The 27,030-nt window shown below is 53.8% G+C and overlaps 11 protein-coding genes across 11 annotated transcripts; 7 read left to right on the forward strand and 4 right to left on the reverse strand.

The window, feature by feature from the left end:
• Window positions 1–113: 113 nt before the first annotated feature.
• Window positions 114–1,181, forward strand: PHYSODRAFT_506434 (hypothetical protein; the record flags this gene model as incomplete). Its single annotated transcript, XM_009531100.1, has 1 exon — window positions 114–1,181. The coding sequence occupies one exon, from the start codon at window positions 114–116 to the stop codon at window positions 1,179–1,181; it is 1,068 nt and encodes a 355-aa protein (XP_009529395.1).
• A 2,467-nt stretch (window positions 1,182–3,648) lies between these two features.
• Window positions 3,649–6,404, reverse strand: PHYSODRAFT_302104 (hypothetical protein; the record flags this gene model as incomplete). The annotated part of the gene is made up of 2 exons (XM_009531101.1): window positions 3,649–6,045; window positions 6,135–6,404. 2 exons carry the CDS (start codon window positions 6,402–6,404, stop codon window positions 3,649–3,651), a joined length of 2,667 nt encoding a protein of 888 aa, XP_009529396.1.
• A 1,338-nt stretch (window positions 6,405–7,742) lies between these two features.
• Window positions 7,743–7,931, forward strand: PHYSODRAFT_504947 (hypothetical protein; the record flags this gene model as incomplete). The annotated part of the gene is made up of 1 exon (XM_009531102.1): window positions 7,743–7,931. One exon carries the CDS (start codon window positions 7,743–7,745, stop codon window positions 7,929–7,931), a length of 189 nt encoding a protein of 62 aa, XP_009529397.1.
• Window positions 7,932–8,693: 762 nt separating this feature from the next.
• PHYSODRAFT_315851 (hypothetical protein) lies at window positions 8,694–14,820 on the forward strand (the record flags this gene model as incomplete). Its single annotated transcript, XM_009531103.1, has 5 exons — window positions 8,694–9,204; window positions 9,409–12,779; window positions 12,804–13,464; window positions 13,504–14,092; window positions 14,637–14,820. The coding sequence occupies 5 exons, from the start codon at window positions 8,694–8,696 to the stop codon at window positions 14,818–14,820; spliced, it is 5,316 nt and encodes a 1,771-aa protein (XP_009529398.1).
• Window positions 14,821–15,422: 602 nt separating this feature from the next.
• On the forward strand, window positions 15,423–17,033 carry PHYSODRAFT_315852 (hypothetical protein; the record flags this gene model as incomplete). The annotated part of the gene is made up of 1 exon (XM_009531104.1): window positions 15,423–17,033. One exon carries the CDS (start codon window positions 15,423–15,425, stop codon window positions 17,031–17,033), a length of 1,611 nt encoding a protein of 536 aa, XP_009529399.1.
• Window positions 17,034–17,317: 284 nt separating this feature from the next.
• Window positions 17,318–17,602, reverse strand: PHYSODRAFT_333874 (hypothetical protein; the record flags this gene model as incomplete). Its single annotated transcript, XM_009531105.1, has 2 exons — window positions 17,318–17,503; window positions 17,531–17,602. The coding sequence occupies 2 exons, from the start codon at window positions 17,600–17,602 to the stop codon at window positions 17,318–17,320; spliced, it is 258 nt and encodes an 85-aa protein (XP_009529400.1).
• A 127-nt stretch (window positions 17,603–17,729) lies between these two features.
• PHYSODRAFT_302108 (hypothetical protein) lies at window positions 17,730–18,581 on the forward strand (the record flags this gene model as incomplete). Its single annotated transcript, XM_009531106.1, has 3 exons — window positions 17,730–18,074; window positions 18,143–18,415; window positions 18,486–18,581. 3 exons carry the CDS (start codon window positions 17,730–17,732, stop codon window positions 18,579–18,581), a joined length of 714 nt encoding a protein of 237 aa, XP_009529401.1.
• A 261-nt stretch (window positions 18,582–18,842) lies between these two features.
• Window positions 18,843–20,903, reverse strand: PHYSODRAFT_506720 (hypothetical protein; the record flags this gene model as incomplete). Its single annotated transcript, XM_009531107.1, has 6 exons — window positions 18,843–19,367; window positions 19,453–19,569; window positions 19,649–19,696; window positions 19,765–19,941; window positions 20,012–20,113; window positions 20,190–20,903. The coding sequence occupies 6 exons, from the start codon at window positions 20,901–20,903 to the stop codon at window positions 18,843–18,845; spliced, it is 1,683 nt and encodes a 560-aa protein (XP_009529402.1).
• A 943-nt stretch (window positions 20,904–21,846) lies between these two features.
• On the reverse strand, window positions 21,847–22,439 carry PHYSODRAFT_561367 (hypothetical protein; the record flags this gene model as incomplete). The annotated part of the gene is made up of 3 exons (XM_009531108.1): window positions 21,847–22,102; window positions 22,184–22,276; window positions 22,356–22,439. 3 exons carry the CDS (start codon window positions 22,437–22,439, stop codon window positions 21,959–21,961), a joined length of 321 nt encoding a protein of 106 aa, XP_009529403.1. The 3' UTR covers window positions 21,847–21,958.
• Window positions 22,440–23,907: 1,468 nt separating this feature from the next.
• PHYSODRAFT_315856 (hypothetical protein) lies at window positions 23,908–24,567 on the forward strand (the record flags this gene model as incomplete). Its single annotated transcript, XM_009531109.1, has 3 exons — window positions 23,908–23,994; window positions 24,118–24,401; window positions 24,489–24,567. 3 exons carry the CDS (start codon window positions 23,908–23,910, stop codon window positions 24,565–24,567), a joined length of 450 nt encoding a protein of 149 aa, XP_009529404.1.
• A 162-nt stretch (window positions 24,568–24,729) lies between these two features.
• PHYSODRAFT_315857 (hypothetical protein) lies at window positions 24,730–26,887 on the forward strand (the record flags this gene model as incomplete). The annotated part of the gene is made up of 2 exons (XM_009531110.1): window positions 24,730–24,998; window positions 25,099–26,887. 2 exons carry the CDS (start codon window positions 24,730–24,732, stop codon window positions 26,885–26,887), a joined length of 2,058 nt encoding a protein of 685 aa, XP_009529405.1.
• Between the last annotated feature and the right edge of the window lie 143 nt (window positions 26,888–27,030).

Consider the following 27,030-nt stretch of genomic DNA (forward strand, 5'->3'; position numbering starts at 1 on the left):
GGCAGCATAATCAACCAGTGTGCGGTTGCTACGCATCGACTTTTCATGACTTGCAATGGACTAAGATGGATAGTAATTGACCCAAGGTCGTGTACTCATTTTATTTTTCGAAGATGCCAGGTACCAAGCTGGTGGCGTATATTATCGTCGGCAACGGGCTTATCTTCGCCGTGAGGATCGAGGGTGACGCAAGGGTTAGTGACCTCATAAAAGCGATCAAGGAAACGTGTCCGTCGACCATCACTTGCGAGGCTGCAGCAGTGACGCTATATCTCGCTAGGAAGGGCAACAATCGTTGGCTGAAAGAAAAGGACCCCGATGCGAAGAAGTTGGCGGCAGGCGAGATTCCTTCGGCAATCTACGACATTATTGCGGGAGACGAGTACCAGCTGCAAGCAGATGACCGAGTCAGCAACACCGCCTTCGATTTCCCAGAAGTAGAAGACGAAGAGGTTGAAGACGATGTTATCCACGTTCTTGTGGTTCTTCCGGGACTAACAGATCGCGGCACTGCGACCGAGCCGCATCCTATTCGCAAGAAAAGATGGGACGAGCTCAACGTAGGTCTTAATCGAAATCGAGTCGTTGAAGATGAGGCCACGGCAAGTTTCGACTCCGATACGCTAGCCTGCATCAGCAGAGTTATGGGATGGTTTTGGTACGAGCAGCCACGGAAGCGCATTGGTGATGAGGACAAGCTCCGTGTCTTGCACGGGTATTTGAGTATTCTGACCAAAGTGCTGGAGATTAGTGGGGATGGAAGGCGACGGCATTTAATCTTCCCTGTGCTTGCCTGCGTCTGCGCTCTTTTCGGTGAAAAGGCCCGACTCCTCGAGAAACAAACTGTTATCGGTAATCGTGTCCACGGAGAAGCACACTTCGACTTCGTGCTCGAATATGGCGGGACAAATGTCTACATTATCGCACCGGAACGAAGTGATTTTGAGCAGGGCGTCGATCAAGCTTGCGTTGGGGCCGAAGTTTTAGCAGATGTCAATGGCTTGAAGAAAGTTTACAGTATCGTGACGGATTTCGTGGAATGGTATTTTCTTCGAAGTCTGGACAAGAAAATCGAGCGAAACCGGGTGGTAATGTTGCATGTGGTGAATGGTACTCCTACGTACGAGTCGGTGAAATATGTTGCTGAGAGGGTTTACTGCATGCTGTCAGACGACAGCTAGTCTTACTCATAGGACCTCGTGTAGCTGCGGAGAGCAATTTAATACAAAGCCTTTCTTTTTCTTACTTTCGATTCACATGAAGTTTCTGTCTTGAACCGCAACATGAAATGCTGCTCCTCGAGGTTGCTACACGAACTTTTCATTTGGCAGCGAATGCTGAAGAGTTTGCAATTGATGACAGGAAATTGGGCTGACAGCTCGTCGATCATCACTTGCGAGGCTCCAGCTATGACGCTGTATCGGCACCGACGGGCATGGACTCGCGGGTAGTACGTCCGCGAGTGGTAACTCGACGAAGCGTCAGTCGATTCCTGTTGATGAAGCTATCAAAAAGCACAACATATTAGCAGTAGTTCCATCAAGGCAAGGACTCTCATGTACGCACGCACCGGCCACACCAGCACAGCGCTGCATTTTCACTCTTGTCCTCGAAAAACGAAGGTACCAATTCCTGCGCCATGGAGACTATCATAGCGCGCGTCACGCTGAAGCCCTGGCGCTGCTTGGCCTTGATTTGCCGGAGTAATTTGTCTTCAAACGGCTGTGACTTGGAGCGGCGGCCGCTTCCCCCAAGAGTCAACGACCCTGGTTGCTCCGTCTCGCGCAGCTCGTCGATTCGCTTGGCCCACGATAGTATCGTGGCATAATGGTGGCCAACACCTTTGGCATATTCACGAGCCGATACCCCAGAAGGGCGCGCGAGATATCCTTCAGCAATCTTCAACCTAAAGCGGTTCGTGCTCTGCGAGGGAATGCGCTCTCGTGGCATTTTTTTGTAAAATGACAACATTCCTAGTGCTGTGATTGGCTCACTACCACTCATTTTTACCAAATGAAAAGTACAAGGATAGTCGGAAAGATCGGAACACTCTCTAACTCTCAAGTTCGGTAAAGTACCGGTATCACGCTAATCAAAATTTAGACACCTTGAGGTGAATGAAAGATTCATGCTCTTTCGTAAGACGACAGAGAGCCTACCGTAATACAAAGCGTCTTACGTTTTGCAATCAACGCATTTTGGCTACATCTTGGTATTAGTATATCAGTGGCTACATTGTATTTTGTCCGTCAAAACGTAAGACAGTTTGTCGGACAACAATTTGCACCATGCGATTGGCCAAAACTTTCTGCACGAAAGAGGGTAGTGTCGTTGCGTGCGTTCCTCCGTTGAGCATGTAGGAACCCGAGGACAACCGCTTTGCCGTTTTTGAATTGCTCGTGCCACCTACAGTCGACCCGACGAAATAAGGCGCTCACAAGCACGAACATGTAGTCGGTAGTGCGGCCCTACTGCCGACTACAATGTACACGCTTGTTTGAGAATGGTTAAGAAATAAATTCACCCGAACCATTAGCCCAGCTTGACAAACAAAACGTTCAGGGCTTTATAGTGAATTCTAGTTAATGCATAACCAAATAGAGCCCCTCTTCCTCCGGTAGTGCGGCCCACGACCCCTGTCGTGTCCTCTGAGGACGCCTCCGAGCGAAACAATGCACGACGAGCGCGCACACATGCTCCGCACCGAGGCGTTGTCGGAGGACGCGAGGGAGTAGACATTCAATACATTATGGGATCTTACCAAAGTCATGAAATGAACTGTTTTGTAGTAGCAACAAGGCAGCGTCAGCCAGTCTTGGTATTGGTATTTGTATTTGTTGCGGTTTGCTTGGCTGCCTTACTCCCGGAGGCGCACACTGCTGCAGCTCCACCTACGTCGGTAGTGGACACCTCCGACCTCACCCGCGGCCACGTGTAGGCAAGCTGTTGGTGGTGTCGCAAACGACGTGAGGGCCTCTAAGAGTCAAATGAGCGGCGATTCTTCTCGGGAATACATGAAAAATGCCAAAGCTAATGTAATTGATCAGCCCGACTGAAGGCGCTTACCAGTTTGCTCGGCCTGCTACTGTAGTACTAGGAAATCTAAACGATCTAAGCTCGCCGTAGTGTTTTAAATATGTAGAGGGAGTTTGTTGGTGTCGCAGCGCTCCTCCGCGCAGTTCTATCGAACCACCAATCATTACTACCACTACTATGCTGCGCCCGATATTAATCAGGATACGAAGTGCAACGAAATGCAACGAAATGCATCAAAAAGAGTAGCGAAGAGGAACGCGGGCCTTCCTAGCAGAGCCTCTGCGCCTGGCAGTGCCAACAGAATTGGCAAGTCGTACTATTCGCCAATCAAATCACTAGATTTGATTTGTCGTCAAACTGTCTTACGAATGCTCGACACAAGTAATTGACTGCTGCACGATATCATGAGTGCTTGTGTGTATTATCTGTGTTGTTCACCACCCGGCCGTGCTGCTTGCTTGCTCCGCTTTTCAACTTCAACCGTTTACACTTTTCCGCCGAAGCTCCAGCAGCTAACGACCGACAAACACCCTCCAGCATCTATCCAACCACAGTCAAAGTACTAAACAAAAAGCAGTGGAAGAGCTCACGCAGCTAGCGTCGGGTGATGATTTAGTTCATCTCGCGCTCGTAGACGGCCCAGCGGCGGTTGTGCTCCTGGCCCTTGCCCGGACCCACGTTCATGTCCGTGCAGCCAGCGTCGGCACAGCCGCACGAGTGCGAGTTCGAGTCCTTGCATGCGCGCATGCAGCCCTCGTCGTTGCCGTCCATGTCCGCTTCGGTCACGGGGAGCTTGTTGAAGGCAAACGCGTGGCCCTCACCGGCGACACGGGCGATAGCGAAGTAGCGCTTGCTCTTCTCCTTGGCGTGGTGCAGAGCAAGGTTGAAGTTGGCGCCGCTGGGACCGCCGGCGTACACGCGGTCGTTGCCCAGCATGTCCTCGCCCGTCGTGCAGCCCAGGAAGCGGGTCTTCTCCTTCGAGATATCCTTCTCCTCAGCTGCAGCCTCGGACAGACGCGCCTTCTTGACGGCAGTCGTGGGCTCGACGTTGGGCTGCTTCTTCACCTTGAAGATACGCACGATCCAGTGCTCGGACGTGAACGCCTCCTCCAGGTGCGTAAGCTTGATGTTCTTCACACCCACCTCCGTGTTACGAGCACGGTCGAAGCCAGGAGGACGCTGGTAGTCCGTCATCACCTCGCCGAAGCGGTAGTAGCACAGCTTGTAGGCCAGGCAGTTGTGCAGCACCTTCGAGCCACCCGGACCCACGTCGAAGCTGCCCGCGGCCGAGTAGTAATCGCGCTCGGACGGCATGTCGTCGGGGTACACACCGGAGCCGATACGCACAGGCCAGAGGAACTTGTTAATGTCGTCCGAGCTGTAGCCAGTCACACCGCCGAAGATGACTAGGACGTAGTCCACGTCCAGACTCTGCAGGATCGGGTACGCGTCCTCCTCCGACGAGGCCAGAGCACGGCCAACCGTAGCAATGTGCGTGTTGTTCCACGTGTTGTTGTCCACGATGACCGTGCGGTTAGCCATGGCCGACATTTGGTAGCCGTAGTCCCACCACGACATGATCTTGGCGTTGGCGTCGGTGTTCTGACGCAGCCAGAAGTACGCCTCACGGTAGTCGTCGAAGTTCACGCGCTCACCCGTGCGGGTGCGGCCAGCCTCAATCACAATACTCGGCGACGAGTAGGCCATCGAGGACACGTACGTAGCGTGGAACGTGTAGCTCAGCATCATAAGCAGTAGGCCGCCCACAACACCCAGAGCGAGGAGCTTGGGCACAGGCTGCACGCCGTCCTTCTGCACAACGAACGTCGACGGACGGGCCAGGACGCCCATGAACTTGCGAAGCGTGGAGGAAATACCCACGGCGCCAAGGATGCAGGCAATGGGGGCCAGCGTAAGCATAAGACGCACCATGACACCGGCGAAGTACCAGGCAACCGTGCCGTACAGGATGACGAAAATGCCGCCGTCCGTCAGGTTCTGGAACAGGAAGTAGAGACCCACGGGCGCGAAGGGCACCAGCACGTGCAGGTCGAAGAAGTAGGACGTCCAGGTCGTGGGCTGGTGCTCACTCACAGAGGCAATAATAGGGATGTACTTGGACGCGTAGGTCGGGTCCAGCAGGGTCAGACTACGACCCGTCCACTGCACTTTGCCCATCAGCTGCAGCACCACCAGAGCGAGCGCAACGCCCGAGACCAGCAGACCGGCACCCACGAGTACCAGGCGGCGGAACGACGCAGCCGAAATGTAGTTACGCAGCCAGTTGACGAAGCAGTACACCTGCAGCAGCACGAAGACGCCGTGCGAGCCGGCGCACTCGGCCTGCTTGATGACGTTGAAGCCGACGAAAGGCACCTGCATGGCCATGAGGCTGCCCAGCGCGTAGAACGTCGAGTAGGCAATGTACAGGCGCGGGGTGTATCGGCCAGCGAAGATCATCACCAGCACGTAGATCGGGATCATGTTGATGATGAACACGTAGCCGCCCCAAGCCGCCACCATGTAGAAGTACGCCAGCGCGCAGGCAGCCGACCAGAACATGGATCCCGTGTGCACGGCCTTGATCCAGAGGTAGAAGACGAAGATCAGCGCGAAAATGGCGACACCCTCGTTATCGTACGAGCCGCCGACCGAGCGAGAGATGTACGACGGCACAATGCCCGCGAAGGCGGCGGCCAGGAGGCCGGCGCTCGAGCGCTTGGTCACCTCCTTGGTCAGCAGGTAGCTGGCGATCGCCGTGTTGGCAGCGAACAGCGGCGCCAGGAACACGCACGTGTTGCGCACGTTGATGGAAATGTTGAACAGGTTCAGCACCCAGTACACGAGCGCCGCCGTGTACATGAGGCCGGGGTAGATGGTGCCGCCGATGATACGACCCAGCGGGTACCACGCGCGGTCATCGAACCAGTCCAGGAACTCGAGGAAACCCTCGGACGCCAGGTACTTGGTCGTGCGGAAGTTGAAGTACGGGTCGAACTCGTGGATCACCTACAATAAATACAATAAAATATTAGTATCAGACTGCAATTGCAGCAACATTGACACGGATGTATCAATGGCATTTTTCTTTTACTTACGGACTCGTAGCGCACGACGGCGAAGAGGCGGATGGAGAAGGACATGAGGCAGATCATGGCCAGGATGGCGTACTTGGCCACGGGGGCCAGCGCCGTCTCGTCGTCCTCGGCGTCGCGCGGGTCGTCCAGGTCCACGCCGAACACGAGGCGGCTCGAGTCGACGGGCTTGGCGGCGGCGGCGGCCGGGACCTGGGCCACGTTGGGAGTCTCATTCTCGGAGTCGTCCGAGGCGGAGGCGGCCGCCTTCTTGGACTTGGGCTTGGGCGCCATGGCGAGAGGGTGTGCACTCACTGCCTTTGGCTCTGGCTGTGACGGCGCTCCCGGTTTTGGGCTGCTCGGCACGTTGCACGTGGCATCAAAGCAGCTCGCGACGGTGCCAAGATCTGTGCAGCATTTCAAGGAGGACGTAATTACGACAAAGGGCTTTTTACGAAAGGCTTTTTACGATCGTGGGATTAGAGCGCAAGTCGGAGATAAGGGCGGGGTGTGATCGAATACAAAGAAAAAGATTAAGGTTGAAGCTGCTGTTTAACAGTTCAACAGCATTGCGCCGAAATGGCAACAGGCCCGTGTGAAGCTGCTGCATCGAGTTCAACGGTGTTGTGAAGCTGTTTGTGGTTCTACAAAGCCGCTTTCTGTTTATAACAGACAAGGAGCGACCGAAATATCACTCTTTGTTGGCGTGAATGCAATGGTTCATGCTCGTCAGGAAGCTAAATAGTTTTTGTCCAGCTTATATGCGATGTTAAGATATTTAGTCGCTTTGAAGCTTCACCGAAGGTCTAGTGATTAATTTTATATGATGGTCGGCATTATCTTGAGGCATTAAAACGAGCAAGACGCAAAATACTTGCCAAATTATTGCTAGCGTCATAACCAATGCAGCTCGGGCTCCCATTGAGACCGTCATGAGCATACTGTACAACTTTGGCACATGGAATAACAAAGACATATCATTAACGATGAATACCTCGCTCTCCGTGCTGCAGCATTCCTTGTTAGCGCGTTCCCCATGGTGTCCGCGTTGCATCCTTTCAGCAGTGCCGAATTTAAGGTTCTGTACACAAACCAATGTTCTATACACAATCTCAAAGCGCAGCCCGTGATTTGCCCAAAATCGGTTTCCAGTGCACGGATTGGGCTAAAATCGTACCTATAGATGGGTGGTTCCCGGAGCAATGGTTGGTGTGCGAGGCTGGTTTGGTAATTTCGAGCAGCCGCCAGCGCCGAGCGCCCAAGGCCTTCATTTGCTACTGTCCAAAGCTATCCAAGAAGAAGGTAAGCCTCTCGCGCCTCCCTCTATACGAAGCAGCGCAGGCAGGCAGGCAGCGCGCACAGGCAGGGCTGGAGACGGGGACTAGGGATGGAGCAGCAGCACAACAGCGCACAATGGCAACTACAGGGCAGCTTCGAGCAGCTACAGGACACGCAGCAGCGTCTTAGCACAGGACCCCTCAACAACAGCAGTGACCACCCTCTCCATCTTGACATCGACGTCCTGCCCACCTGAGCGCCCACCCGCCTGCCAGCTAGCGACACGGACAATATCGAGATATTGACGCAGTGACTGACGCGCGTGTGTGTTGTTGCTGCCGGCAGTCTGCAACCATGGCTAACCTCACGTACTCCCACCCCCGCAACTACGGCAAGGACTCGCGCCACTGCCGCGTGTGCAAGACCACCCGTGGTCTGATCCGCAAGTACCACCTGAACATGTGCCGTCGCTGCTTCCGCGAGCGCGCCACGGACATTGGCTTCGTCAAGGTAAATTCAGATCCTGAACAGCTCACTCCCTAGAGACTGGAGACTCACGACGTGGTGCTTTGTGTGTGTGAATCGCAGTACCGGTAAATTATTATTGGTCGGCCAACCGCTCGCTGGACGACTCGGGGACGCGCGCGTGATCAGTCGCGCTCGCTGACGCTGACGCCTGCGACTGCGCGTGCAATGGAAAGAGGTTGTTTAGATACGCCGAAGGACACGTCATTTTAGTTCGTTCCGATGAACTGGAGGAGGGAGAAGCGTCGCGACGTCTCGGCGTCGAGAATGCTCGCCCTCGTCACCCGGGTAATCGAATGAAGCTAAATTGCAAAAAAGACTCCTCCCCACGCTACGAGTCTGCGTCGTCGATCCGTCACTTCGTTTAACACACAGGAAACAGCAACCACCGCGACTCAGCAACAGGAACAGCAACTTGGCTCCAGACCCCTCTTCACACCGAGACAAGTGCCCACCAGAGTCCACTGACCGCAGCAAAGTGCAGCCATTTCCATAAAGATCTGCATCCAGCATACTGGTGGTCAAGTCCCTTATTAGCAGTCCCCGTCTTCATCTACTGTAGTAAAATTCAACCTCAATTTCCAGCCCACCTACTCCATGGTCATCACCAACGCTAAGATCGCGTGCCTCTTGCCCGAAATTAACTGGAGCCTTCTCTCTGCCTTCGTCCACATCAGAATGGCTTCCTTCTGAGGAGCATTCTTTCGACCTACGAAACAGCATACTCAGAAGAGCTCAATTCAAAAACTATTCCTTGGATCCAAAGTTTGACCAGACCATATGCGCACGTCTGGCGGCGCGGGCGCCTCGCGCAGGCAGCCCCGCGACGCCACGCCAGGTCCTTTGCGTCCTCTAACCACGCTGCTACTCACCCTCGCGCTCTTGTGCTCGCTGGCCGCAGCGGAAGCAGCCCCCGCGTCTCCGCAATGGCGTCAGCTGGAGAGTCACGTGACGGTGGGCGCCGACGGCATCGCGACGTCGCGCGGGGCTGGACGCCAGCGCAGTGACGGACTCTCCATCACGCGCAGCACTCCGGTGGACATCGGCAACGCTCCAGACGCAGTAGTGGACGACCAAGCCATTAAGTTCACGCCGCCTCGAGTCGAGCTCGGGCGGATGGAGACCTGCTCGCCGCAGAGGTATTACGTGGGCGTGGAGAACCGCGGCCGAGTGTCTGTGAGACTCGATGGAGCCGACTTCACTCATAGTGGATTTTCATTGGCAACCGACGTCCGCGGCATTCGATTGGACCCAGGCGACCGATTCAACCTGCAATTCGTATTTCTCCCCAGTGAGGTGGAACCCAATGGAGTGGACGCTCACTTGAGAGTGCTAACGACGTCGGGACTATTTGCACTGCCGATTAGCAGCCCGGAGGTTGCACTCAATCGATACGGAGTGAGCGCTATCAAGGCGTCGATTCCCGCTGGAGTTCGCTTTGGACAGTCGCTGCAGTTTGTCAACCCGGCGGATTATACGATTCGGATCACGGAAGTTTACGCGCTGGACAGCTTTGTGCATATTGAATTGCTCAACGGTAGCAACTGGATCGGACCACGGTGGCCGAGGGAAGATGACGGGAAGGAGGCTAGAGAAGTGCCTGGAGAATACGACAAAGAATTTGACTATGCAAGGCGAACCGACCGTGGCGCGTGGGATATGCCCGCGGGTACGACGAGTCCGCTGATGAAGGTTTCGCTGCTATCGAACACGCCTGGCGTGTATTTCACCCATATTCACATTGCCGCTGGGGAACATCGCCTGGTGATGGTTCCAGTGCACATTACTGTATTGAAGCCTGGAATCCACATTGAACCGAAGGAGCTGGACCTGGGAGTCTTGACCGATCTTCACGAAGACGAACCCCGCGAAGTATTTTTCACTCTGTATAATGCCGGCGTGAACCCTATTGACGTATTGGAATTGAAAGTTTTAGAGAGCAACCTGATCGTGTCAGCTCAACTGTGGGGAGGAACGTCAGTGATTCCTCCACGAACTCAAGTGTATAGCGCGCTGGCTGTTCAGCTTCGTGTGGACAAAGCAAGGGAAAGCGGCAACTGCTTCGCATCCTTGCTGCTGAAGACAAACGCATCGAGCTCGGAGCTGGGACAGCGCAAACTGAAATTGTACGGACAAGTGGTAAGAGGCAGCATGACTTTCCAGCTCAATGAAACCCGTGCTGGGGTCGTTTACCCTCTACAAAAGTTATTTTATAAAGATGAAGGTGCCGGTGTCAATGATACCGCAGAACACAATGGTACTGAGCTAACGATAGATGACGAAGAGACTTCTACGGCCAAGTTGGTGTCAATGGTTGGTGAAAATGCCTCGATGGGAATAATGGCGGGCACGAGTGCCTTCCAGAAACTTCGTTTGTGGAATCGATTTGACCGCCCGATGGAACTGCAACGCGTCTGGATAGACTATCCACGATCGGAACAAGATGGATCTCAAGAGGTAGCTGTGTACAGATTTAAACAGAGTGTGGCTCCTGCTGGATCGGCCTGGCCAAAGATTTCACTTCAGATCTCTCCGGCGCTACGAGGCAAGGGACACCCCTTGGCAGCAAAGGCGTATCCTCTCGTAATTGAGACAAATGTCACGCGCCACCGCATCCCGATCTACGTGTACCACGGATTCCTTGCCGTTGATTCAAGCAGGGGCCTTCAGAATCATTCCGTGTCGGGCTATTACACTTCAAGTTCTTCCGAGATGAAGTCATTCCAATCGTGTGTAAAGGTACCGGAAGACGGCAGCGTGCCGACTACGTCACCGCGTATCGATGGTGGAGAAGGAGTTGCGGACACCCAAGCTGCCAAGTTATGCCGCTCGATGTTGTTCGACTTAGAAAAAGTCGCGTCACACAACTCCCGTACTGAGGCGGTGGAAATTACGAATGAAAACCCGATTCCAGTCACCCTCAAAGTTATTAGTGTTCCGTTAAACGACACGGTGGATTTGTCAATACACGACGTGCATGGCGTAGTCGAACGGCGTGCCAATTTGCGGGAAGATCAGCTGGAACGCCCGAGCAGCAGGGATTCTGACGTCGTCGTGGTGGGTGATACTGTTGTTCTTCGGCCTCGCCACCAAATTGTGTTTCATGTGAAAGTCCAAGCGAAGGATACTCTTGGGGAGCTTACAGTTCCGGTCATGTCTATCGCTACTCCTACCGAAGTACTACACTTCCATGCTCGGTTACAGAGTGTTCGGGGCACAGTTGAGCCAATTACGCCAGCTATCGTGTTGCCGTCAATGTTTCCCGGGCGTACACAAGTTATTCACTTGAAGTATCGCAACACGTTCGAGCACCCGGTGACCCCTCTGATGGCCACGACAAGCAGCTCGAACCTGAAATTGCTATCTATTCGAAATGCAATCACCCCAAAGCAGGTTGAGAACGTGCTGGATCTGCTGTTTTCCCCGGCGGCCGACTCGAAATGCTCTGGCGCGCTGTTTCTCGCTGACTGTCTACTCCCAACGATGGAGGATCAAACCAGTGACCAGCTTTCGGGTTACGGAGAGCTTGTCCATGGACACGACTTGATTGCCTTGAGTCGTCGCAATGCATTTTGGAGTGACGCACTAGGAGATGACCACCTGTCGACGGTTGAAACCCGGGTGCACTTGCAAACAGACATCATGGATGATGTTGCCGAAGTTACCGTCAAAGCTCTTCTGGAGCGTCCTCTGGTTACTGCACTGTCAGACGCCCAGGCACAGTCAGACAATGACTCTTCGGTGATATTTGAGCGCAAGGAGTTTGCGCTGACGGAGCTTTTGCACTTAAGCCACATTTTCGTGCGTGTGCGCAACCCAAGTAACGTGACGATTTACATGGAGCTGACGCGCGCAGAAGCTGACGAACCACTGTTTTATTCCTGCGACGAAGGTTTGGACCACGTCAACGATATCGTGGAAGGTGACACTACTACGGAGATCTCGGCATTGTGTCTGGACGAGTGGATGGCAGCCGCGTCGAATTCTGTGGCGCTACAGCGAGAAGTTCAAGTGGATCTTAACATACCCCCGTTTTACTTTCGAAGGAAGATTATCCAGGTCGGCGCTGGAGAGGAGGCTCAACTTGGTCCAATCTACTACCTGCCTTCTAAAGTCCAAGAAGTAACCACAGTGGCGTTTGTGCGCAACAGTCTTTCGCACATTGAGCCCGTGCCATTACTTGCTCGAAGTGGCAAGGGTACATTAGATCTTGTGGTGGATGCAGCAGATAGCAGCACTTCGGACAAGACCCGCTATACCCCCCGCCGACTGATTGCTGAGACTGGAGGAAGTGATGACCAGCTCGATTTCGAAGGAACACTGAGATTTGATCTAACTCAGCAAGATGAGTTGACTGATTACACTCGACACACTGAGATTCTCCTGTCAAACACTGGCCCATTTGGACTTACGATTCAAAGTTTGATGGTGGAAGGAGAAGAAGAGATTTCGTGGCTGCCGTCGAAATGGACATCAAAAACCGCTTCAACAGCCAGCGACTTCGAGGTCTCTTCGGAATATCTGCAGTCCGCAATGAACAGTGAAGGCTCTGCTGTGGTGCTTCAACCTGGAAAGACTGCCCGCCTCCAGGTTTCGTTCCGTGCTAGCTGTTTCGTGACTAACGTTGCTAGTCGGCTGGTCGTTGATACTAGCGACAGTGTCAAGCGTATTCGCCTGGAAGGCACGATTTCTACTGAGGCTGCTTTCTCGTGCCTGCGTTCTCCGATGTCACCCTCGTATCGGTATGCACTTCGTTCAGTATGGACGTTCGCGGTCCTAATCGCCGTTATCTCCACACTTTGCGCACTCTGGGCGTTAGCACGTGACGCATGGACTTCCGACACGATCAGCGAAGCATCTTTCGCTGTAGGCACTCAAGACCCGGGTAAGGTGGGCAGCGACGAATTGGTGACAGCATGGAACACGGAGGACGAAAGGGGTGCGAAGCATGAAACTCTCGAAGCAATCAACCGTCTATTGGAGGGCATGGAGGAAGCAACATTTGCCCCAACAGCCCGCGTGGTCACGCCGGCAGTGACGGCATTATTGGAGAGACGGCACAAAGGAGTGTGCTCAATAGTTCAGAAAGACCCCGCTTCTGAAATACCTGGGGTTCTTGAAACCACCAGCGAACCGAAAGAAGCTCAACGCAATGCTACATCGCTACCGGCAGTCGCAACTGACGGAACGCAGGGTGACAAGTTGGTGGTGAAGACTGAGCGAATCTCTGCGTCTGACGCGGCGTCTACGGCGACGGAGGCAAGCTTGCAAGATGCCCAAGAAGAGGCTGTGGACGAGGGCGACGTCGCGGAGATCAGTGCGCTGCTCGTATCAACCGAACCGGTCTCCGAGCCTAATGTCACTTTGAACAAGCTGCTCGATGGCAACGACGACCACAATACCAATGATCTGTCGTCGGATTCAAGCAGCTCAGTTTCGTCTGAAGACGGCTCAGTTGCGTCCTCGCACTCGACTATCATACCTCCAGAATCCGAAGAGTCAAGCCTTGGTGCGGATTTTCCCAAGCTGTTGTTTGGGTCCCCGAATGGTGGTGACGAGGTGAAGCCTGCCCCTTTGGGACCCGATAAAGCTACACCCAAGTTCAACGGCACGCCTTCACCACAAAAGGAGGAAGACCCGTTCGAGGCGTTCAAGTCGGTGTCGGAGCGGTGGCGTACTCAAGACTGGCCGGACAACTTTACCGATCCATCTCCATCGTCATTGTCACCGAAATTTCCGACCTTTGAAGACTGGAACGGCACTTTGTCGTTCAACACGCTGGGGCAAGGTTTGGTGGCCGGCAATCAACGCGACGAGAGCTTGAGTTCAGGCAGCCGCAGCGAGTCGAGCAGCTTCATCGGAACGAGTTCGGGTCTCTATCTTGACAGTTTTTCGGCGTTCGGAAGTTCTGTAGCAGCTCCGACCCCCGCACCAAAAGCGACCACCACAAAGGCTCCTCCCGGATTTACGCCCGCCGATGCGAAACCGTTGGAGACTCGAGCAGCTTTCGAACGACTTCGGAGTGGCAGCGGCACGACCAGCTCTGCTGCAATGACCAGCACTTCCAACGAAGTGTTTGGCGGCAGCTCGGTGTTTGCCGGCAATCTGCCACTGTTCGGTCCGGCGTTGCCCCCAACAAACCACAACCATGGAGGCGCCGGTCGCATCGGCAGTCGGACGTCGAAGGGGCTTCATGCTGCGGACTCACCACAGAAGACGTCGGCTGGTATTGGTAATAAGCGGACTGGATATTAAAGCCGATACAGACGGATCCTGAGGTAACCCAACGTTGCACTTTAAGGAGCTGGGGTAGAATAGCCTACCTCGAGCCACTGGATCATAGGCTACAGTGATGAGTTGCATGAGTGTACCCCAACGTCGGAAGACGCCAACAATCCTAGGATCGCCACTTTGTCAAAACCTGCAAAGGGGCGCATCCTGGCACATCTTAATCTCCTTTGACGGTGGCTTCGCGGTAGTCTCGCACTCGAAGGCTTACAAGCTGAAACACTTGGCCGCGACGGCGCCAAAGCTGACTGATACAACGACGACACGGCCGCATGGGGCACGAGAAGGTCGCGTTAGTTGCGCCCCAATGGCAGGGTGGCGTTGCCGCGGTCAAGTGTTCGACGTACAACAGTCCCGGAGCATATGACTCTGCGGCGGCGCTTGCTCTCTAAAACGCTACATGTACGTGCAAAATACTGTTTGTTTTGAAAACAGTACATACTCGAGTCAGGCAGTCGTGCAATGGTGGATTCCGCAGGATGTCGCCGAGCCAAACACTTTCGGACACATGGCTGTCGATCAGATGAGCGACGCAACGGCTCGAGACTGCAATCGTGCCGTGAAACCGGGTGCTGTACATGCCGTTGCAGTGACCGTTCCTCTTGGCTCCAGTATGTGACGCTATTTTTTAGTACGTGCTGACCAAAAAAACGTTAGTAAATCTGTCTATGCTGTTTGAACGCATCAATAAATACGATATTTATAACTTAGTGGTATCTAATATAAACGGTTGCTGTTTGGAACTTGGTCATTCACATACAAAAATTCTGATATCGTCGCTCCCTAAATCTGTCAAAACGGATACTGGTCCGTACATTTTGTCTGACTCCCAAAAGATAGGCAACATAGACCGCCCAGTTCAACCGCAACGGCTGACAGGCAAACCACCTGGCAGGCAAGGCCTCTCCCTCTGCACGCGCTTTTTGTATGGCACGGAGCCCGTCCACTTCGCATGGCGATGGATTTCGGACAGTCCGTCACTCGCGGTCTGCTCCTGTGCCCGCATTCCCGTTTCTACTGAAGTCGTTCCCGTAGAGAACCAATTCTCCTTTCCTGCAGGAAGGCAGACTTGGTCTCCCCCCCCCCTTTGAAACGCTAATAAGGACTGCATTGACCAGAAGAAGAAGAACAGGAAGAATGATGCGGGCGGTGCTCTTCGCGGCCGCCCAATTGCTACTATGGAGGACGGCGGCCGCCGTGGAGGACGTCGAAGTGAACATCATGTCGTTCAACATTCGCACGTCGCAGGCCTCGACGGACGCAGGCTCGACCTGCTCGAACTGGGACGGGATCCGTAAGGAAAACGTCATCAGCAACATCAAGACGGTGGCCGCGGACTTCGTGGGAACGCAGGAGACGTCGGACGCGCAGAAGGCGTACCTGGACGAGCAGCTCGCAGGCACCTACTCGGTCATCGGAGAGAGCACGGGATCGTTGAACGGAAATGCAAACGAATGGAACGCAATGTATTTCAAGCGCGATACTTGGTCGCTCATCACGAACGGCATGTTCTGGTTCGGCACAGATCCCGACAGCATGACTTCTGCGTGGAACATGCAATATTACAGAACCTGTGTGTGGGGCCGCTTCAAGCACATCGCCACGGGGGCCACGATCTGTGTGATGAACACGCACTACGAGACGCCAGGCAACGACGAGGCCCAGGAGAACGCCTCCAACATCATCCTCGAGCGCATCAAGACCAACTGTGACGCAGGCGACAACCTCATCGTGGTAACCGGAGATTTCAACGCTCTCAAGAGCTACTCGGCCATGCAGATCATGTTCAACAACAACATGGAGGACCCGTCGGACGAGGGCACGTTCTGCGGCGATATGCTGTCGTCCACGTGCTCCGTCAAGTACGACTTCACCCTGTTCCGCGCACAGAGCGAGGAAGCGTGCCACCTGAAGTCCGAGATCTCGCGCATCAATTACGACGGCTGCTACTCGTCCGACCACGCCGGTGTGGTTGGATCGTTCTGCCTGCAGGGTTCTTGCTGTTCGAACAGCTCGTCGTCAGGCTCAAACAGCTCGTACTTCCAGAGTGACAGCGTTGCGGGTGAGAGTGACATTGTTGGATCGGTGCGGGCGAGCGATGTGTCGGGCGCCGACAAGGGCAAGACACAGACCGAGTCCGCTTCCAGCTCTTCTTCCGGTGCAGCTCAGATGATCTCCACGTCTTCGGAGGGAGGTGGCAGTGCCTCCACTACGGTTGGAATTATCATGGGCTCGCTCGGTCTCGTCGGTCTCGTCGCTCTTGTGGCCATTCGCCGCAAGAAGAAGCTGGAAGAGCAGGCTCGTCTCGAGAAAATGTACGACCCGAACAACAGCGGCTACTTCCCCGGTTCGACTGCGGCCAGTGCACTTCCCGACATGGCGGCGCTATCTCCTCTACCAGAAGGAGACGGCGAAAACGTCCCCAGCTCTCCTATTCCCGAGCTGGCAGCGGTTCCTCGGGGTACGCGTATCTCGACATCGTCTTCAGTGTCGGCATCTGACTCCGAGGTGGCACGACATGATGACGAGCGGAGTTCGGAGATTCCTCGAGCGAGCCGAGTGCTCAGTACCAGCTCCAGTAACCGGTCATCTACTGCTGTGATGGACCACAACACCTCAGACTCGGAGTATTCGTCCGCCTATAGCAACTCGGTCCTCAACGACGAGGGCGAGTTCAGCACGTCCGTCATCAGCTACGGCAACTCGTCCTTCTCGAGCTACGCCGAGTCGTACGGCAGCTCGTCCATCGCTATGAGCAAGGTCAACTTCAGCGAGATCTTCACGCGCGACTCGGACGACAGCGAGTTCTCCCACTCGCAGACCAAGATCTAGTCAGTCAAGTTTTGTTTCGTCCGTTCAGTGCTAAAACTCACCACTGCCCCAAGCATTGGCCATACTCCCGCTCCTACCGTAGTAACTAGTTAGTTTAGTCGAAGCTAGCCTCCATTTAATATGCGCGGGTTTATTCCTGTTGTCGTTAACAACAACAATGACCGAAAGTTAGTCCGAAGCGTTGCAAAACATTTCGCCACGTGGCCAATACCGATATACTATGGGGTTAAAACTGCACTATACTAGAAATGAGAGCTAAACGTTAAGATGTCTAGCATTTTAAGCTAAGCTGCTCTCTCCGTGAGCCGCATCCTCTTCTCCTCCAGCTGCTTGTCCACCGAGTTGAGCTGTAGCTCCAGTCGCGCCTTCTGCTGCAGGAGCCACTGCAGGTGCGTCTCCATCTCAAGCGCCTTGTCCGCCCGCGTGTCCTTGATGGCCTGCTGCACGCGGTCGCGCTTGCTGTCCGACTTCTGGATGCGGTTGAAGGCGCGCTCCACCAGTTTGGACGCGGCCTCGAGCTCCGACTCGGCCTCCACAGCGGCGCGCGAGCTGAAGCAGTTCATGCTCATGGTGTTCTTGTTGTTGACTTTTGTAGCGAACTGAACGCAGTCCCGTTGAATACAATAACGGATTAAAGAGGTATGTAGCCATCGCAGCTAAAGTTGAAGTTATTTTGGCGGCTTTTCGCGGATCAACATGGCGGCGGAGCGAGAGCCTCAGGACTACCAGTACGCGAGCGAGTCGCTGGACCAGTTCGCCACGTACGAGGACTACTTGGACTCGCAATTGAGCGAGACCGACCTGTTCTACCTCGAGGATGAAGAACTCGCTCGTCAGCTGGTAGAACTGGGCTATCGTGGAAGTGGCGAGACACTTCGGCGGGACGACTTTGAAGCGCGGAAGCGAGCTGAACGAGAGCGCAATGCACAGAAGACGAGTGCTCCAAAGCCACTTGCAAGTGCGGGGAAAGACCTCTCGCAGTGCCCGTTCTTGGCAGCTTTGGCGAGCCGAGAAGATCTCGTGCGCAACGGGAAGCTGACGGTGGGCGCACAATTTCGTGTATAGTTAGTTGCTGGAGATTTTCTTAGCGCTGTTTTGAATGTTTTTAGTGTATTATCTTCATTCGAGACAAGAACGTGAAGGGGCAGGAGATTAGCGGGTACATTGACTACGCGCTGCGTCTAAAGAACGAGCCGTTTGAACCGTACTTTGAGCGCAAGAAGAAGCTGCTCCCGAAGTCGTCGGACCTGAGCTACTACAACTGGGAGACGCAGACATCCACTTCGAACTCGACACCGAACTTCCAGGTGATCGCTGATAGCGAGACGGGTCTTCTATTCAAGAACAAACGCGATAGGAAGGTAGTGAACGTCGACCCAAAGGTGCGTTTAATTCCTTCGTGTTGTGATTTTGTGGGATGTGCTCTGATGTCTATCGACGTTCTTGGCTTAGGCAAACCCTGGTGACAACTCGACACGAACTGAGATCAAAACGAAGGAATACTTGCAAGTTGTGATCTACGATCACATGACTCGCCGCAAGACCTAGAGAGGAGTCAATCCTACAGGGCAAAGCGAGTTCACAGTGGAGCGAGAACTAATCAATCAAGCAGATGATATCTTTCCAAAAACTAGTTGTGTATCGTTGTCTCTATTGTACATCTCGATTCGTGCCCCGAAAACTCACTTAGAGCCAACGATATCAGCGACGAAGAAGTGCTCACCCACTTCTACATCCAACTCAACTGCTACCGTTGAGATGTGTTTGAACTAAGTTGACTACTACAGGAGATGTAGTCCACGACGGCATTTACGCAATAGCACCAATAATGCGCTCCAGCAGCAGCCTGTATCCGTTCTGTAGAAGGAACTGCTGGAACGGTCCCGCTTCGATGGCCTTGAAAAGTGTCAGCTGCACAGGAACGATGATGTCCGTTCGCGGGAACTCGTCATAGTCGTCGTTGTTCATTGCCATGCTTCGACGGCGATTACTTTGTCCAGTCTGGTGCGCTTTTCGGAGCTGGTCCAGTTCGCCAGGGTGCACGACATGCAAGATCGAGACCGCCTGAATAATCCTCTTCAGATGGTCCCACTCGTCCTGTGCAGTCCGCCGATTTGCCATATTTGCACTGGTTACAAGGCCGTTCTCCCGGGCCAGGCAGCTTCGACGGAACAGCTCGCACTCAATCCACGTGTCCAGCAAACCCTGGTAGGTGGTCGTAAAGACAAAGTCGCGAAAAAGTTTCAGCGTGTCTTCTCGAGAGAGTACGCGCTCCAGCAACGAAGGTTCTGCCTTGGGCGGCACATAAGCCTCCTGCTCGCTTCGCAAAACAGCCTGAAGCAGTCACAGCAACAATACAAAATTCAACAGTTAGAGGTGCTGTCAGCATTCCTTTCGGTTCGGACATAAATCCACGTACGTCTTCCGTAATCCAAATCTCAGCTTCATACAACCGGTGATTTTCTGAGCACAGTCCGATTTGGACGTGCAGCGCGTGAATCCAAGCTACCATTTCGTCCTTGGTATTTGCAGCAAGCTGATAAATGGGAAACCCGGAAACGTAACCGTTAGCATTGCAATACCATATCGCTGCGGTACTGAGAGAAGTAATTTACCTCGTAATCGCGACGTGGCGTCTTGAGTTGGAACGCATATGACGCGCGCTGTTGGACAGACATTTAATCCGGTTACGGTGGAAAAAACCTTGCACAACGGTAGCGCAGGTACGTACCGCTTCTGGTTTGGCCTTAGCTAGAACCGCGCCCAACAAACTAATTGACGTAACGTCCTGTTGGTTCACGTTTGACTTGCAGTAGAGCAGTTGGTCCCCCTTGATGATGAACCAGCGCTTTCTCCACAAGCCCGGGTCCCTCGAGCTCGCCTTCTGAAGATATCCCGAGTAGACACCCTTCAACAAGTATAAAACATTAGTGCGTCTACTACTAACAACACTATTCCAGCATTTGCATTTTGCTCACCTTTCCTAATAACACGGGGAAGTTGATAGACTGCGTATTGGGTCCCGGGCGCTTTGGTTTCCCTCCATTTTCACTAATATCCAAATGAGATCCCCGGACGTCCTGCTCACCAAAACATCACAAACAATTCCTTGATTAGAACACACCACATACGAACAATTAGCACAAACTCTCTCACCTTGAGCACAAACTTGACGGGTGGTTTCTTCCGATGTTGCACTCTTGTCCTCGTGGTGCCTCCGATGGTGTCGTCCGCCTCCACGCTTTGCGCCGGCCGCGCGCGGTTCAGTCTCTCCACGAGCGGTAGAATCAGCTCTTCGTCCCTCAACGTGCGCGCGGACAGCGACCCCGCGTTGTCCGTGGGGAACACCACCACGATGGCGTAGTTGTTGAAGTCCTCCGGGGGGATGTCGATCTTGGCCGCCATGGACCTGCGCACCTCCAGCACCGTGGTGGTGCTCAGCAGCCTAAAGACCGTGGACGACGTGAAGCTCTTGCTCTCGAAGAAAATGCGCGCGAAGCCCGTGCGGTCCTGCCCCTTGGCGCGCATGAGCGCCGTGGCGCTGCTGGAGCTGGCGCCCACGCTGCGCTTGCGCTCCATGGCGGCCTGCATCATGCTCTGCGAGCTGTTGTAGCGCCGCATGGGCACCGAGGGCGACAGCGCGTCGTTGCCGCGCACGCGCGAGGCCAGCGCCAGCACGTTGGAGGCCGACTGAACCGTCTGCACGCGCGGCTCCGCGGGGCTGCGCACCTCCTCGTCGATGGAGAGCGGCGCGGGCGGCGGCGGGTCGGACGCCTTGATCTCCTCCGCCAGGTCGCGGTACCGCGCGCCGTCGCTGGAGTCGAAGTAGCTGCTGCTGCTGCCGCCGCTGGAGATGGTGGCCGTGGTCATGCGCGTCATGGGGCGGTCGAACGGGTCGTCCGGGCTCGAGCCGAGCGGCGCCTTGGGCTTCTCCTCCAGCTCCAGGAGCTCCATGGGCGGATGGCTGGCTGCGGTCTGTAGCGCCGACGCGATGCGATGCCACTGCGCGTCGTGGCTTCGCTTCGCTTCCTTCTGGCGGCGGTCGTCGGCTTGCGTGGATAATGGGCAAGGGGGTACATTTGTAATTACAGAAAGTGGACCAGAATGGGTACAAGGGGAATTTGCCTAGCATGGATGATGTTAGTAGCTTTGCTGCGGACTTTGGCGTGGCTATCCAATAGACCTTGTGTCAGTGCGCGGTATGTTAACGTGGATATTGTTGCTGCCGGCGCTTTAATTAACTATGCCTTGCGCGTGAAGCGCGACTGCCTGTATCCATTGCCAACTCCATTGTTGTTGGGAGTCTGACCCACAATTGACAGGGTCAGTAGAAATACGCGCTCGTGCTCTGGAGATAGATGTGCTGCGGTGCTCGAGTGTGCTGCACTGACAGATCAACGTCGCACACCTTGGTGCTGTTATTGTGGTGCTGACTACTTCATCGATCGTAATATCACGCCCGAGCTCCTGACGACCTAAGATACCTGCATCTCATTCACTTTAGTGTGACCTTCACGTAGTTTGCTGCATTTGGTGCCGTTAACAATGCCGCTGGTATACCTTGCTGGTGGATTGCGGTTGCAGGGATTGGATGATATTAGAAACACTGGCACTGCGACGCGGTATGAATATGCTACCAACCTTGTTAACCTGTGCCGGGCCGGCAAATAGTACTTAAGTACTTGAACCGTGCCCAGCAGACAGCTACTACTAATTCGCGACGCGCAACAGCAGTGAGCGTATTGGGCCGATACCCCTCACTTTTCCGGCGGCAAGTGTCTTCCAGGTTTCGCGTGGCAATGCAACAGCTTTTCGAGATACACAGTATATTGATCGTCAATACGCGGTCGGGACCAGCTCCTTCCTGCACCCTCGTTGATCGCCGACTAACTTAAAACATTCTCCCTCGACATTTCTGCATCATCTCACAGCAGGAAGATATCCTCCTCAGGCCGCTTGTAGATGGTGGTGCGCTTGCCAGGGACGTCCAGCACTTCGTTGATCTGCTCCGTGCACTTGCGGTGCGCCTCGCTCGACGTCCACGCCTGGTAGTCCTTCAGTGACTTCCACTGAAGCAGCAATAACAGCAACAAAACTCCGTCAAAGGCACGTACACCCAACCCACCAGCACCACCAATATCTTGACGCACCTCCGACAGCACCACGTATTTGTGGTGGTCGTTCACGTCGCTCAGCGTCTCCAGCGAGATCAGACCAGGCTGCGACCGCACCACCTTGTGCACCTACAGCAACGCAACAAGACGCACACATTAATAATCATCAATCTTCTCTCAGCTCAGTTGTCTGTCTTTTGGTCCGTACGTTCTCCATCAGGCGCACGACAGTGGGCTCGAAGCCGCGGCTCATGATGCGCTCGCTCAGCACTCGCACAGGCTTGGACAGCATTGTCTCTGGGTTTGCTCCGGTTCCTTGGGCTCCGCTTGTGTTGTGGTGTGGTGCCAACGACTGCAACTCGGCTTGCGTCGACTTGCGTTTTTCCGCCCCACGTGAACTTTCATAACACAAGGACCAGCGACCTCCGAGGTCGGCTGCATACTAAAGTTAAGCTGCGGATTGGCTTGCGCAAAATGTAGCCATGTGAGCGGAAGCTGAAGCAGTGACCGAAGTTGAAGCAGAGCAGGTGGAGAACTGAGGCAGATGAGGAAAAAAACACACGTTGCTGCTGCAGAGCTCATTGGCAATTGAGATTGAAGCCATTGCATGTGGCACGGCCAACCTCGACTGGGGCGACGGCGACGTGGCAGCAGACGTGAAAGAAGGCCCTAATAGCAGCAGCGACGGTTCGTGGCGATCGAGGTCCTTTGCGAGGAATGCAGCAGGACGAAGCCGAGGATGCTGCTGCTCGCAGTGAAGACGGTGAGGAGATGCAGGCGTTCAAGCTACCGTTGACAGAGGAGAACGTGGCGCTGGGACGGCTTGGGCGCATTTACAAGGCCCTGGACACGAAAACGTGGGTAGGCCCTGAGTTTAGAGATTTGTTATCGGCTTTTGGCTTAGTTTTGATCATCGCTGCTGTAGTGGTCGAGTACTCGCAGTGGAACGTATCGATGTGGTAGATGAATCGGATGAAGTGGGTGAGGAGAGCTCTCCTGCTGAATTCGCGCAGCAAGTGTTGGACACTGAGCTCGAACGCTACGGTGAGGTTATCCGTGGCGAGAATGCTCGTCATGTATTCTGCTACGACGCAGTGAGTTGTACTCGCAGTCGAGTGTATCTGCGTTCCTCTTCCTCGGTCGTTCGCAGTCTTGCAGCGTAAGCAAGCCGTTAGGGTGCGGTGTTGTTCCAATGACGGAAACTCAGAAAACGTGTCGTAGTCTTCAACAGGACTTCGAGCGTTTCCACCCCTTAGCAGTCAGGCAATACATTCATCAGGTCGTCCAGGGCCTTCGAGTACTGCACGAGGTGTTGAACGGTATTTGGTTGGCGTTGTTTTTATCTTATACTAACGTGCTGATTTGTGTTTTGTGTCTTTTTATTAAGGGCGGGATATCGTGCGGCGGTGTAAGTGTGACGAGAAGTTATTGCATTCGTTCTGAATCTGGATACATTTCTAACAATTATTTACATGAAGCTTTCGCTTTCTTCACTTATCGTATGTGGAGGAAACATCGTGAAGATAGCAGCTTGGTTTCCGTCTACGCAAACAATAAGGACGCTTCAATCACAAAAGTACGTTGGTTTTGGATGTGAGGGGTGTCCTTGATCTTTACGCTAACGCCTGCTATTTGAACGTGCATACTATCTATCCAGCATTCTTATCGATTCACAATTCTGCCGTTCAAGCTTCAATTTACCGCAAGAAATTGATGAAATGGCCCAAGATATACGCAGCGTTGCGTACGTAATGCTGGAGATGCTTACTGGTCTCCGGGTTCGTGGGTCTCTGATGGAGAAGTACAACATTTTGGCCAAAGTTGGTGCGGACTCCCTTGAATATCAAGCCTTGCGCAGTTTGTTGGAGGTGAAGCCGCTAGAAGAGGTGTTGAGATGTGCATACTTTTCATCGGTGTATCAAGCAGACAGCATGGCGATTCGAAACCTAGCTCAAGCAACTCAAGAACAGCGGCACATCATTGGAGTTCTCACCAAGCAAGAGCTGACAAAATGCCAGACCATGAAGCGACAGTATCTGCAGCAAGTCCGAGCGTGGCAAGCTCAGTTTGAGAAGAAATACCGGCGAAAGCCTAATCCCGCGGACCGACCGACTGGAATTGTTCGTCTTCAAGGGCGTTGTATGGCCCTTAATGAGCGGATGCAAGAGCTAAATGACCGCCTGGCTGCTGCTCACGGCAGCATTTACCGGTTGATTTCGAGCAAGGGGGTTCTAGCGATCGACGCAACCAGTCCGCGCACAGAGAAAGAAGATATCCTCGACCAGCCGAAGAAAATTGAAGACCCTGCAGCCACGACGTCAACTGAATCCGATGTAAGCAGGTCAGGTTCCTTTGATCAAGGTGGAGGGAAAAGGTCACCTGCACAGAAAGCATTCTTGAATCGTTTCGGCTCACAGTGACAGTGTCCGCAAAGGCGGTTTTTTAACGAACTCTAACATGGTTTCGTGGTCGAATCAAGCTTCAGTAAATTCGCAATACGAACTACTTTTAGATGAGCACAATACCCTACTATCCCGAGATAGCTGGTCACAAGTGTCATTCAACCTTCGAACTCAGCTAGCATGTTTCCGTTAAATGGGCCACGCGCGTCTCCGTCGGGCTTTGTGGACCTCTCCAGCCGCAGCTTTGCACTATGGTGGTTCATCATTCTTGCAGTGCACTTGGTAACTTGTGGATATAACGCGATCTACGCGCTCGTCTACTGGAAACTGCAATCGACCTACCTCTATCTCTGTCTCGAGTTCGTCGGAATCGGGATGGCGGCCACTGATCATCCTGCTATTGCTAGTGATGGCTGTAGTGCACGGCATATTCTTACTCTCAATGATCGGTGGCTCACTGTGGCGTCGGCAGCTAGCATACACCCCATGGCTGCAAAAGCATGAGCTTGCTGCCACAATGAGCACCGAGGCTATCACATCCAGCAGAAGTCGTTTATCTGTTGCGAAGCAGCTCTCCTCTCGCATCTACTCCGAAATTTGGGATCGCGAGGGCCTGCTGGGCGTGAACGGGAAGAAGTTCCACGCGATTCTTGTCGCCCGTAAAGTTGTGGAGATAACACTTCAGACAGTGCAAGCGTATCGAATGAGGTGGTTCCTACCACGAAAGGTGCTCAACCGGTTTTACCTGAGTCTGCTAGTTATGAACTGCTGGTCTTCTGTGCTACTGGTCCTATTCCGACGAAGCGAAGCCCACAGGCGGTTCGCTAGTCTCGTTTGGGACTGCATGCTCGATCTTATTACTTTCATTGGCATACCCTTAATCATCGTACTCAGCTACGTGAGCGACTACGACACGGAAACCCAAGGCTTCGATATGTTGAAATGGTACGATGACGAATGGACTGCTGTACTGCTAAACGAGGTTCAAATGGTGGTCGTCGTCTCTTGGTCGGATTTGGCGAGTCGCACCATATTTTCGCTTGGATTGGTTTTCGTCACGGCAAACATGAAGGAGCTACTTCGGAGAGCACCAGGCATAAAACGCATAGGTGCGGTAACAAACAAAATTGTGGTTCGTAACAAAGCTGACAACCACGGTCCGGCAGCTCTTCCAGCCTCGAAAGGTGCCGCGGTGGCTTCTGCCTCCGTGATTGCGAGATTTAGCCGTAACTATCGTGGCACGGGGTTGCGAACCCGTTTCGGGCACAGAATGCTGCAAGCTACGCACGTGTTGTTCGGTGTTTGGGGAGTTGTGGTGCTGGCACCACATATTCAGGCTGCGGTGATGCCTACTCTACCTCAATGTTCGCTGCAAGTCCATCCTTGGGGGTTATCAAGACCAGCTTGCTATTTAGTGGTTCTCGATTGCCATCAACTCGAAATCTCGGGAAAGAGGGATGAAGTTGAGGCAAAGTGGGGTGAATTCGACCGATCCGCCGTGGTTGCGTTACTAATTCGTCATTGCCCTGCTCTCGAAGTTCCTGACTCATTCAACGAGTTTCGTCGTGTGACCAATGTCAAGCTGTACAATTCAACCATCCAGCAATGGGACGCCTCTGCAGCCATCACTAATACCCACCACCCGAACGTTGTTTGGCTGTACGTGATCCGAGTCAATATGACCAACGGTGTCCTCCCCGCTGGGCTTCAATCAACCGATTTCCCGCTCACATTGCAAGACATTGAGTTCTGCTACACAAATTTGCGCGAGCTGCCCGACGACCTCGAGTTCAAACGGCTGCTGGGATCAATAGTTTTCATCGAGCACAGTCAACTCACTTCCGTGCCACCGGCGCTGATCCGGCTAGAGCCTTACTATGTCTCGCTGACTGGAAACCCAATCACCGAGCTTTCGCCAGACATCTTTGAAATCCCAAGCATAGCATATCTGATACTGGGTGATATTGACATTGTGGAGCTGCCCCGCGATGTTCCGAACCTCTCTCCGATGCTGTTCTCGATTTACTTGAGTGACACCAATGTATCCTTCTTCTGGTCGTGGATCGACGCATTGGTTTTGCGGAATTCAGAGCTTGGAGAACCAACATTGTTCTTGGGAGGATCGACGTACTGCACCGAGCTGGCAATGCTAATGGATGGAGAGGCGTCGTCTTTTGGCGTGAAAGAATCGGAGGGATATTCCGAAATACTCGTGGATCCGTCGGATGCAACTCGCGACGTGATACTAAATACTGTTAGCTGCGATGAAGCGTACACAGCAACGTTTTACCCGATTGATGTCGAAGATGCGAACAGCGCTATCGTGAATTCAGCTTAGTCCATAGGAGTACTATTGCGGCAACCACGGTGTGCGTGTCGCCGGACCGCGGCGAGATAGCCCCACCAGCACGACAGCTGAGGACGCGCCGCTGGCCACAGACAAAGGTCTGCTCGCGCCGGACGTAGCACTTCAGAGCGACG

The sequence above is a fragment of the Phytophthora sojae genome, assembly GCF_000149755.1.
Source record: "Phytophthora sojae unplaced genomic scaffold PHYSOscaffold_5, whole genome shotgun sequence".
NCBI classification, from domain to species: Eukaryota; Oomycota; class Peronosporomycetes; order Peronosporales; family Peronosporaceae; genus Phytophthora; species Phytophthora sojae.